The 12,674-nt window shown below is 43.5% G+C and overlaps 1 protein-coding gene across 1 annotated transcript in view; it reads left to right on the top strand.

Annotated features, from left to right (window-relative positions):
• The window catches only part of LOC128893433 (papilin), a 107,595-nt gene that overhangs the window by 66,892 nt on the left and 28,029 nt on the right, over positions 1-12,674 (top strand). The window contains exons 2-3 of the mRNA XM_054154346.1: positions 1,145-1,205; positions 12,212-12,399. Of these exons, the coding sequence (XP_054010321.1) occupies positions 1,145-1,205; positions 12,212-12,399 (249 nt within the window). The remainder of the gene's footprint in view (positions 1-1,144; positions 1,206-12,211; positions 12,400-12,674) is intronic.

The following is a 12,674-nucleotide window of genomic DNA, read 5'->3' as shown; positions in this document are numbered from 1 at the left end:
CTGTATTTAAAATGGTAGATTCATAAATTTACAAGTATATAGAGTACATTCTTCATTAAAATGGAGAGTTTCTCCAACGTTCTCCTGGAAGAAGATGGCCTCATGGTCAAGAAAGTTATTTTTTAAAAATTATATATAGGAGGACCTCACTAATTTCGATTTAATGATGTAAACCAATCCAATAAGACAAAATAGTTCTTTGAACGGCAATTTTAGAGTGACAATTTATGGCCAGTCGCCAAGGGCCATCTTCTTGCAGCAGGACAATATATATAGCGTTTAATGGTAGCCTTCTCGTATACATACACTTTGAAAATATTTCAATCCTGGATGTCGAACGAACAAATGTTTTTAAGTGGTCCCGAGTTAAAAGAAACGACGATAAGATTCCGGAACGGTGAATTCGTCGTCGCCTCGGGCGTCGAAGGATTAATTGCGAAGTGCATCACCGTCGGATGCCAACGCGATAAATCAGCCCTCGCACGCTTGCACTTATGCGTCTGCGTGTATTCCTTCTGTCTGTGGAACTGGTCGCAGCATTGACCCAGACTTTGATTCTTGCGTCAATGTGGCTCGTTACGGCGGGACAAGTTTCACTGCAAAGTTGTTCCGCAACTCGTTGCGTCAGCGTGGGCAGACAGTTACGCGTTACGTGTGTCGTTACGTGAACGGAACGTGTTGTTTCCACCTGACGAAAGCGAGTCTCCTTCCGTCGCGTGCTTTCCTCTCGCGAAACTGGAACGAGTGCTGATTAGAGCCGAGGTTCCTTATGATACTTTACCGTATTTGAGAATATTTAATTACCGAAGCATTTGGTTATTTATATATCTCAATATTTCAATACTTAAATACGAAGTCACAAAAGATAATAAAATGCTTGTCACGAAGCAACCAAAATATATTTTAACCTGTCAAATAACCAAATTACTTTTTCTCCAAAGCTGATGTTTATTATCTACAAAACCGCTAAACTGAAATCTAGAAAGTTTGTGAGAAATAAGTAAATACTCCAGAACGACTAAAACACGGTAGCTGAATCCTATTAAACGATAGGACAAAACCCCACGAGCACAGTTGCTTGTACCCGATAACAATTTTATCGTCCGTATCAGTTATTCAAAGGAGAAACTCGTTTCTGTTTCAGGTCGTCGGTGCTTCTTCTATTTATTATTGGGCTGAGCGTGCGCGACGCCTTCGCAAAACACGTGAGTATTGCAACCGTTTTACAGTGTTTCGAACTCGACGTTGCATGTATATTTCAAGGTGGTCTTCGGATCCTTCCGCCGCATTCCTTTAGGCTTTATTGCTCCCATCGCGAGCGACGGTGGCTTGAGTTTCAAAGAGCCCCATTGGCCCCGCGATCGAACTATCTTAGCGGGCCGAGTTTTTACAAATTTTATGCGTGCATACAATGTTCACTTTATGCAGATGGCTCTGAAACGAGCCGTTCCCATTAGCCGCTAATCCTCGTTTAAAAATCATGGGTGTCGCGCCGCGTTTGAGCCTCCGCAGATTAAGAACGTTACGCGTTGATAATGAAAATTGTGGGGCCGTTAGGTATAAAATTACTGCATATTAAGGAACTGTTTGAGATGATAGCATATAATGGCGACGTTTAGACTAAAGTCTTTAATTCCTTTTCGTGCGAGGAGTTGATTCTGAAAATTCATTTTCCTTGTTTCTTTAACTGGGAATAGAACCCAGAACGCTCGCGCCACCTCGTTGTGTCGCGAGTTCACGTGCGAAATGAAAGTCCTCGCGTTTGTTTCGCGAACAGAGGATCTACGAGAAAATGGACGACCAGACTGCAAAGGATAATGGACGTGGAACGAAACAGTCCACAGTAATCTCGTTGTATGCCCGCGCCTGCTGTTGCCCCGTTGTTTCTCCTGTCGTTTCGTGTGTCTACCTACACATTGCAGCCGTCTTACACGAGAAATAACTCAGGATCGTATTACTCGCCGCCTTTATGCGCCGTTTTGGTCCTCGGACGCTGTTGCCCTCCACGTGGTCGCGAAACGCGTATTTCTCATGGCTCGTTTTACGACAAATCGATCGATTCTGTATCTCTCTCTCGCGGGAAACATTGAAGACGTTGCGGTATATCGTAGTTTAGGAGAAATTGGAAGGGGTTTGAGTCATCACTAGTCCGATTACATTATTGTTTAAATAATAGAAGCTCTCGAAGTTGGCAGTGTTTGTCTAGTTCTGTGAAATCTGCATCCACGACAAGTTTAGTCTTACTCTTATTATTTTTCACGTTGAAAAAAAGAGCACGCTTCACTTGCACTCCGATCCCGTTACAACATATGGAGAGAATATTCGTCCTGTAACGCGCGTGACGGAACAGGACACGAGGTAATACATGACGTATCGCCCTCCCCCCAAATTTCCAATTCTGAAATCGTACCGCGACTGTCGCTGCCCTGTCGCACAGCGCGATATTTTAGTCGACACTGGGAAATCACGTTTTTAAATTCACGGTGGCGAAGGGGCGGAGAATCTGCGAGAATTTCTGTCGCGAATAGCGGAGATATCTCGACATCTGCAATGCGATTATCAGCGTAGGAGGCGAAAGGGGATGAGAGACTGACAGACGGGAGTCCTGACTTATTGCTGCTTTTTACCATCATCAACGAACCCCTCTGCCAGTCTGCGGGGCTAATCTGAGTTAAGTGGCCGTTAGGAACGGCGAAGAAATCTTGGAAATGCTCGCGCCAATCTCGGCAACTTGGCTCCCGGTGGTCTGGGCACTGGTCGCGCTCCGGGACGCTCAGGTGAATGCAAATGATCCTTCGATCGATCGGAAATTGACCGTAAAGCCCGATGATTAGAAACCTTTTAAGCCAGAGAGAAAGTGTGTCTCGCGCTGCGGGTACAATTCTTCTTCCTGATCGACTGGTACGTGTAAACGCGCTCATGTATGTTGGATCAGACGTTGACAAGGTAGGAGACTTCGGTACAGCGAATTCTCATTCTCAGCAGGATGATAGCGTGGTTTGCATATACTGTAAATGCTAATTAAACTCGTGAATACTTGCCTCTCCATACCTGTTGTGCGCGATGTTCGCGTTAAAATTTCGCAAGTTGCCTAACGTGGAAGTCAGAAGTTGGCTTATTAGTACTTAGTGGGCTCTTAATTTTTACCTATATTATTATTTTTTTAAATTAGTTTACAGTCATACCAACCACTGAGTGCGTTATTAGTTTCTGATAGATAGTATTGTGCATCGCAATTTTTGTCCAAAGGTGATATCCACAATTATGACAGTAAATTTATACTATCAACAAGAAATATATTCCTAAACATTTTTTGACATTGACTGATCAATGCTACGCCATTTCTGTGTCCACGTTTATTTATACGACGTCTTTTCGCGTAATGTATTCGAGGTTCAATAATAGCGACATTCGTGGTCAGATAACCACGAATGGTTTTGCCGGCAATATCTCCGCGATACAAAAAGATCATTAATCATGTACTGCATGAATTCGTGTTGTACCAGGATCGCGACAAAAACGGAGGTTTAAATGCATCGACTCACCGTAGCGCGAGGACGTGCATTTACGAATAATAGGACAGTAATAGGAATTGATGAGAGGACTCTCGTACATCACCGAGTCCTTTTGTTAGTTCTCCACGTAGATGGTTGACGCGATAGCGATTCTTCGTGAAATTAGTAGTAGGAAATTTGAAGTTTAATTACTTCAGGACTTCGAAGTAAATCGGGATGGAAATTTGTCTATTTCGCGTGTTCAGAAATTAAATTTGCAAGCAGAGCATCAGACGGAGTTGTGCTTTGTTTTCGTTATATCCTGAAACTTTCAATGTACATCTCGTTTACCTCCGCGTTTTCAACAAACGGTATACAACAAAAGTTACTGAAAATTAAATTTACAAGCCCTTCTTGCATGCAAATTTTCGACAGAATCGATAATAATCGGAGGTACCTACCCTTCCTGACTATCGTACAATGCATACAAAGTGCTATTTATCTTCTGCCTCGGGTATCAACAAACAAAATTTCCAATGAAAAACAGCAGCATTGTTTACGAGGGAGGTTATTATTTAATCTATGCTTTCTATCAGCTACAGCATAGACAACAACCGAAACTTTTAATCTTCGGATGCTCGCTCTGTATCGACGCCAAACATGGAGACACCGTCTATAGGGGAAAGTAGCTTCGTTTACAAACAGATTGTCTCTATAACCGAACTTTCATTGCATGTAATTTGAAGATATCGCGCGAACAGCGGTTCACTTCGTGTTTATCGTGAAACCAGTCATCGCGCGAGGGGCGAGGTCAGAGAATTCGGCGGTCATGGCAATCGTTCCACGAGATTGCGTGGCGAAGGGTTAATTAAATGCTTCGAAGAAGAGTGGATCTCGACGCGTCGGAGGTCAGTCGATGAACCGTGAACACTTGGCCACGCCTTTCTCTTGATAATTGTCGTGTATACAGCACGGTTGTCTGGTTCTTCGCGGTGACGAGCTCTCTCGGACCGTGCAAATTGCAGCCGACGATTTCGTCTGCGAGATCGCCGATAACGTTCGCCAACGGGAATGTCTCTGACACGGCGGTGAATTATCGCGCGTTTTCATCGTTTGTCTGACAAGCGGGCTGATATTGTCGCGACACACTTGCCCTGACGCATTTCTTCGGCGCGTTGCGAATGCGTGGAAATTTTCTCTTTTAACGTCGAGTTAAATACCGTTTGGGAAGCATTTAATACGGCCACGAGTGTTCTTTAAATAATATTTTGTATATAGAGGATTTAAACGAATGAAAATAATTTAATTTTGAACTTATTAAAGTAGAGCGCAGAAATTCTTTGCTTTGTGGTATTTTGAAATGGATCGGTTAGCTCTGACGATTTTATTTCAAATAAACGGACGTTTGTATGAATCTACGTGAATAAATATATAAAAAATATCGGGTAGAATGTTTTGGTACGATGCTTCGTTTTCGAGGAAATTAATTTTGAATATCCTTGGAGCACACCTGCAATGTCTGACCATTCCTCGATATTTCTACTTGCATCTAAGTCTGCAGAAGTTAATAGTCATACAATGCCAGTTGTTTCGTACAAGGAAACACTTATAGTCTCCACAATAAGTAGGCCAACCTGTATACCATAAAACCCGAAGCACTGAAATTACAACTCCTCTGAAGCGGAACCTCCCCATGGAGCACCGACGCGAGGAAAAATTTTGTTTTTTTTTTCCATTTCTCTTTCTCTCTAGAACTTGCAAGGAGTTTCGGTAACAAAAAATTACATCTTGTCTCGTCTTCTCAGTGTGCTCAGCAGAGTACATAATCGATGGGCGGCTCGTAATGTCGCGTAACTGCACAAGCACACGCAAAATGATTACGCGATCTTTGTTTGACGGTTGAGAGTATGGTTTACGAAATTCTCTAGGAGCCTTGTGTCTGCCTATTAAACGTCACGGATTAGGGATGAAGTAATTGGACTTCTTTTACGAGCACCCCTCTTGTCCTCTCGCGAAACGCTTGGCTCGTAAAACGAACGTGAAAGGATTTTATGGGGTTACTTAATGGGGAGTACATCTTTCATCGGTGCAACGACTTTTTCCGTAACGCCATTCATGCAGCTGCAGGATTAGCATTGGTAATGATCCTGATTTTGGATTAGGAGTAGAATTAGGATAGATTTAGGGGCTACTGGATGTTAAGATTTTTAATACACAGAACGGATGGGAAATAGTTAAGCTCTCTTGCACAAAGGAAACAAAAATCTTCTTTCTCTAATTAACTTTCTTTTTTGAAATTTATTATTTACCGTAGTACCTGTAGCTCAGGAGTTCACAAAGTCTGAATCCTGAACCAGGGTGTTGCTAATATCGCGCAGTTTTTAAGTGCCCCGCGCTGTAGTTTTCATTAATTTCGCAGCATTCTTTCGCCTTTATTAAAACGAGCTTTTAAAGCGTCGTCAGGGATGAAGTAGCAGTTCGAAAAGTTGGTGCAAGTGCTCGCGTAATTACGCGCTCTATTCCTTTCGTGCCGTGGATTCCCTTTATGCTTGACAAGCGTTAGTTTGTCCGCGTTTGGATGCTCCTTTGTGTCTCGCGTCTCACGGACGGTTTGTGTAACTCGGGAAAAAACAACGGAGAGCAATTTTTAATTATGACTCGGTCGGAAGAAGAGGTTCGCGCGATGACGACTGAAACTTTCGGTGCGAGAAGGAAGCTTTTTGCTTTGTTGTTAATTAAGGAACTGAGCTGTTCGCGTACAGCGATCATCTTTTAATCGTGGGAACAACGTAGAAGTGTTTTATTGAAAATTGAGTAATTTAAAACATTTTTTTAGATGATAACGTGATTATTGTACAACGCGTTCTATTGAGTCGGGCAGGTAGGTGATACACGATCGACCAGTTTAATTCACTGTCATCGAGATTATGTTAATCTCGGACGAGGAAGCGGTGGCTTGGCAGAGTTATTCGATCGGGCGCAGAAAAGCCTCTCCTGCGGATCGTTGGCCTCAGGATATTGGATTATGTTTCACTGTTAACAGGTTACGTTTCATATCTCACTATGGCAGACATGCAACGCGCTTGAAGAACCAATGCCACGGTTAATCGACTGCAGGATCGATTGTAGAAACGAATCGCCGCTGGCTCGCGATCGACACAGGAAAAATTCGCATGCTTTCTATCTTTCGTGATCATTTTTCGTTTTGTTCCTTTGATGGTTCTTGAATTCGAGATTTTAGTGGCTAGTGGACGTATCGTTGACAGTCAGCAGGTGTTAACACTGATGAAATATTTGACTTCCTTAACAGGAACATACCTCAATAAACCATTTCACACTACAGTTATAATTTTTCTTCCAAATTTCTTCTTTTCTAAACGTTTGCTTAGAAATTACTCGCCAATCAGAGACACGTTTCGTGTATATTCCGTGTGTCCCGAACGAGGTGTCGCGGCGCAAAGGTGCGGACGTTGCACTTGCCCGACGTGTAACCACTTCCTATTAGCATAAATTAGCCGGCTGTTCGTGGAGCGTCGTAAACCCTTGCAATTGTAAGGTCTTCGCTTTGATGTCGGATGAGGTTGAATGATCGTCGCTCTAATGGAGCCAACACGCATACCGTGAAACGCCGCGCCGAGGTTAAACGCATTCTTTGACATAATTCGCGTAATTGTGGCACAGTATTCGCGTGGTCCTAAATGGACGTTCAGAATGGGCACGGTTAGGAGCCCGTAAAACAATTTGCTCCCCAGGGAGCGGTGCCAAAATTTTTTCGCAGCTTAATTCTCCTGTGGCGACTTAAACTGACTAAAAGGCTACTGTATATTCTTAGTAGTTAGCTCTATGATAGTAGTTAAGGAGAATGATTATTGGTCGAGGTTAGGTTGGAACATCAGGGTTGGAAAAATTGAGTCTGGTAAGAAGTGATGTTAGTTGAGATAATTATTCTTAGGTATTGAATTTTAATTTTGTTGATATTTTAGATATCGCAGTGTTTAGGTTTCAGTTCTTGTCTCCCATCTTTCTATTCTTAATTCTATTCTTTCTGCCTTGAATTTCTTACTCCGGATTCAAAAACCAATCGCAATAAATTTCCCAATAATCGAAAGCTTTGCGACCTGCCAAGAGCCAGGAATACCTCCCAGAGAACGTCTATAATTCTCCATTCACGTTCGACCTTCGTAAATCCATCAAAAGCGATGCACTCCACTTTCTCCAGCGTCTCCAGAAGGACGAAAATTCTCAAGCAGTGCAGATTCCTGAAAGTCGAGCATGCGGCGTGGCAAAGTCGCAAACGAGAGGAATACCAACGAGTGACTCAGTCCGAGGCTGACTCTCTGAGCTATAAAGGGATCATCCGAAATAAAAATTAGGTCCACGGCGATTCTCACAACAATACAAGAGCGGCGATCGCGGCGTGGTCTAGCCCGCGATAAATCAACTGAATTAGACGGCTCCTTAAACGGTGACTAATCGTCGCGTATACGAGAGTCCTACACGCGAACCAAGGCAGATGTGCAACGCGGTTTACATCATCGAGCGACACGCGAGCTAAAACGATCGACTTTTCCGCGCCAGACTGGCAGACGCGCCCCGGTTAATTGCAAAGCGACGTTTTCCGCGACTTGTCTGGTGTAATTGTACCGCGACTACCCGGGTGCTCCTTCGCCGCCTTTTCGCGTTAATTGCTGAGTAACAGACTCTGGCTTAACCCAATTCTCGCGAGGCGTGTTAATGCTCGCAGGACTTTATTTAAAGAACGCCGTCAATGATCTCTGAGAGGCGTGCGCATTTATTTATGGACGCTTATGGGAATTGTCTTGGCTCGTTGTAGGGTTTTATTTAGAATTAATCTACTTCGGAATTACTCTGTAATTTATGAGCCACGCAGGGGTCTTCAAAATTTATTATTTTTATTTTTTGATAAACATTTCGACAGGTCGCAAAGCCTTTAGTTATTTCAAATTCATCCCTACTAGCTTTCTAATTTATATAAGTTTTGGAACAACTTACTTAGATCAAATTATACTCGAGATGTTTTCAACAGAAAGAGACAACTAACTTCTAAACAAAACCTACACAAATAATACTCAAAAAGCTTCAAACCTGCCCACTTAAAGATTATTTTCAACCCTCGTCAAAGAAATCTCAAAGCTCGCCTCCAGATTGTCCCTCCATTCAAGTCGATGCGTGTAATTTATCAACCGTCCGTCTTATCCGCCACACGCAAGCTTCGCACGGGGAAAAAACAGTGGAATAGAATCCTCCGTGTCGCATAAATTACGTTCGCCGGTCTCCGTGGAAGCTCCGTCTCAAGAAGCTCGTCCGTTTTAATCTGTTTCCCCGGGGCGGACCTCTCCGAGAGGTGTTTTGCAGCGGCGAATCGCGCGGCCAGAGGTTTTATAGTCACCCACGTCGCAGACGTGGCGTTATTATCGTCGTATATTCTCACATTACGGTCCACGCGACACGTCGTGGCCACGCAGATGCTCGCCGAGAAAGAAAAGCCTCCGCGAGAGAGCTTCCTCCGAGTCGCACGAAAACGCGCGCCACGGGACCCAGCTGCGCTCTCTCCCACGCTCGACAAAAGTCTACGTAACGCAGCTGTACGCCGCGTAGCCGAAACTTATTTACGGCTTGAAAGAGGCTTCTTCATTTTTTTCGCCCCCATCGTCGGAAGGAGGTGGCGGAAAAAGCGCGAGGAGGACTCCGTTTGAAATTCGACCCGATCCACCTGTGCTTTTCGGGCTTGACGAGCTTTGATACTTTGGACTTTGTAGCGATACGTAGCATTCGGGGTTAGAGGGTTGATTACTGTGTAAACTTACGTTTACTTGAGGGATGAGGGAAATTAATTATGTATGTTTATTAGGTATTCGTGAAATTTAAATTATCTGGTGAGCTCCTCTATGATTCTTCTGACATAGTCAAACATAAGACTGCGCCAGAAAAGTAATAAAAGCCCCACTAAAACGTGAGTGTAAACAAACTACGTAATAATACAACTACTCTTATACATCCTCGCTCTTCACACCGGATTTTATACGACCCTTAAAAAAATACATTTAATCGTAAAAAGGAACATTCTAAACGCGTCCCTCCATTCGGTTCGTCTTTCTGTTGACAGCTAGAGTACGAATACTTATGAGAACGCAAATGGCGCCGGCAGGCCGTTCCGCGAAATTAAATTCCTCTTTTTGACGGGGACACTCGCTTTTCCAGATTTCTTTCAGCGTAGACGGTTTGAAAATATCGCGCGTGATCATTTCTTGATTGTCGTCGCGCTTATATGGAACGCGGGCTGTTTCAAGTGAAATATAATTGATGTTTCCTGCCGCGTATGTTTGCGTACGTGGAATGCAACAGGGACTGAATATTTAACCATGCAATTACAAATAATGCAAACACAACAATACCATGCACGGCGCAGATAATGGGTACCAGGGGGATACTGATCGATCGGGGTATTATTATAATGTGTTTTAACGCGATTCCAACAACGCGATTATGTGGATCGGTTTTGGGGAAACATTTGGGTGTTTATTTACTGGAAATCGATGCACGTGGTAAGTGCACACGCATATAAGGAAATTAAAGGGAATTAACTTGGAGTATCTAAGTAGTATCTAAGTAGTATACAAATAAAGATTTTCATCTTTTTTCATGGAAGATATGTACATTTTATGTACAATTAGTCTCACTTTACTGGAAATTTAAAAGTTTTGAAATTATGAAATAATGATTGTTGAGCCTCCGTCGTCTCAAGCTCAAGGCAAGGTAGCAGGCTACAGGATTTATTCACAACAAGGCTGGTACGTTAAGTAACTCTCAGAGAATCTCGTTTCCCGATCCCATCAAAGTTGGAACGTAAGAGACATGATTTAATGCGTCTAGCGACACGATGCTGTAACTTGTTAATCCGATGAGTTCCACGTGGCATATTCACTGCAAACGCAACAAATCCGCCTTTATTAAGTATCGTGCAATCACATGGGGAAACAAACCATCGTTCACCTGTTTTTTTTTTTTTTTTTGACAATTTAACATAGTTCAGATTCGTCACCGCATCATTCCACTCGATTCCCTCATCAAAGAAAAACAACCAAATCACATCCTTATCGCCGGTCACCTAATTCAAATTCCACGAGCGAAAATTCGCCAAGAAATATCGCACGGAGAATGTGTACCCAGTCCAGTTGACCCAGAAAGAGAACGTTAAGATTAATATCCAAGCAAATGGAGCGACAATCGTGCGATCTTGGGGAAATCTGTTCCCTCTCTCTTCATCTTTAAACGAGAATCCATATAACATTTCAATGGTAGGCTCCTTCTGGCGCGAATCCAAAGCAGTTTGCATACGTTGGTTGTAAAACGCGACGGGCTTCCAAATAAAATTATTGGCCACCGACTTTTTGTTCCTCGAGCCAGCCACTGACATAGTTTAAGAGAGTTCACAATTCTAGAATTTTAAATGGATATTTAAATGCATATTTTAATCGAAGGAATTCTTTTTTCGATGAAAACTTGATGCTTTATTAAATAAAAGCGATAATTTGAAATCCAAAGATATGAAATTTCGAAATATCCTTCGACTATTCATCATAGTCCACAACCTCATGGAAGATGACTGGCGACGTCCCTCTTGTTAGCTTTCCCCCATCGATCAACGATCCTCGGTATCGGAGGACCAAAAATGTTAATGGTTAAAGTCCGAGTAAAGGTGGATGGGTACATTGTCGCAGAACTTGCGCCTCGTATCCAGTTGCTCCAGATTATTGGTCTTCCAAGGAAGTTGTCGGAGTTGTTGGTAGTCGGCTCGAAACTTGTCCTCGTTGGTTGAGTTAACCCCGCGGGACAATTTGGAAAGTTTCCCCGATCGAAGTGAATCTCGAGCCGATAAATAGCAGTGATAAATGAATTCCAGGGTAGCTCGTTCATTTTTCACCAGACATTATTAAATTTCTTGTCGATCCTGCATCTGAGTGCAGCCTTCTATTTACCTGGAGGCTGGATCCGAACGCGTCGCGGGCAATCCTCGATATCGAGGAAAGTGGAACAGGTCGACGTGACAGGAGCGAGTAGGTTACGTTTCCCAAATGAAACGATGCAACGGAATTGGAAATTATACCGATTGTGCCTATTTCCTCTTTTATGACAGAGTTAACCCTTTGAACTCGAGGTCTTTCTTCTGGTGTCTACTCGATACTCAATTTCCAATAATATTATAAAGAAGTGAAAAAACTTCACAATTTTTATTACCACCCACGTTATCATCTACCAAAAAATTCCTCCCCAATTGGAAAACTTACCCCACTAAGTAGGTAACCTGTCACCAGTTATTCGAAACATTCACCAGGATGAGAATGTTGCCATAAAGCTGTCGAAAATACACTCGAGAACGATAACGTAATTCACGGTTTCACCCCTGTCGCGGTGGCGCCGTTCATCACGGCTAAAAGCCTATACCTTATCGAGCCCGGCCGATAAGGGGATCACGCCTACGCTGTTCCCCTCCGCGAAGGTCACCCATGCTCCCATTGCAACCTGCACAGGTATACCGCGAGGTGAATAAAAGGCCACTTACCGTGAAACCTTCCTCGAGCGTTCCCACGGCGAACCGTGCATCCTTTTTCGCGACTCGGGGGTACAGCCTCGAGAATACCTCTTGCCACTCACGTGACGTCTGCCATAAATTCGTGTGTCTCGGTTTGTTGCAGCATCATATAAAATTGAGGCACGAGAGACACCGCAGACAACATGGAGAGAGCTATCTGCCCAGCAGCTTCGTGCTCGACACCGAGGAGCCTGAACGTGGAACCTGGGGGCCATGGTCGTCGCCCAGCTCGTGCTCCAGATCCTGCGGAGGGGGTGTCGCCCATCAGACCAGACAGTGTCTCGACATAGAGTGAGTTGCATTGCTTTTTCGGGATACTTTACTTGGGGGAATGAAGAGAATTGAATGAAATTCAGAGGCAGGATATTCGAAATTGTATCTCGAATAATAATAGAGTTGTATTTAATTTCGTGCCCACTCGGAAGTGTTGCATTAATATTAATTAGAAGATAGGTCTGCAAGGAGGAGCTTGAGGTTCCCAACGATGCGGAAAACTCTCCCGGAGGGCCGGAGTAATGGAAAATTAATTTTTTACTCCATCATTTCCCCGCGAAGATGAGTTTCCT

Source organism: Hylaeus anthracinus, unplaced genomic scaffold (genome assembly GCF_026225885.1).
Source record: "Hylaeus anthracinus isolate JK02 unplaced genomic scaffold, UHH_iyHylAnth1.0_haploid 3, whole genome shotgun sequence".
Classification (NCBI taxonomy): Eukaryota; Metazoa; Arthropoda; class Insecta; order Hymenoptera; family Colletidae; genus Hylaeus; species Hylaeus anthracinus.
This window is presented reverse-complemented; position numbering and strand designations above follow the sequence as displayed.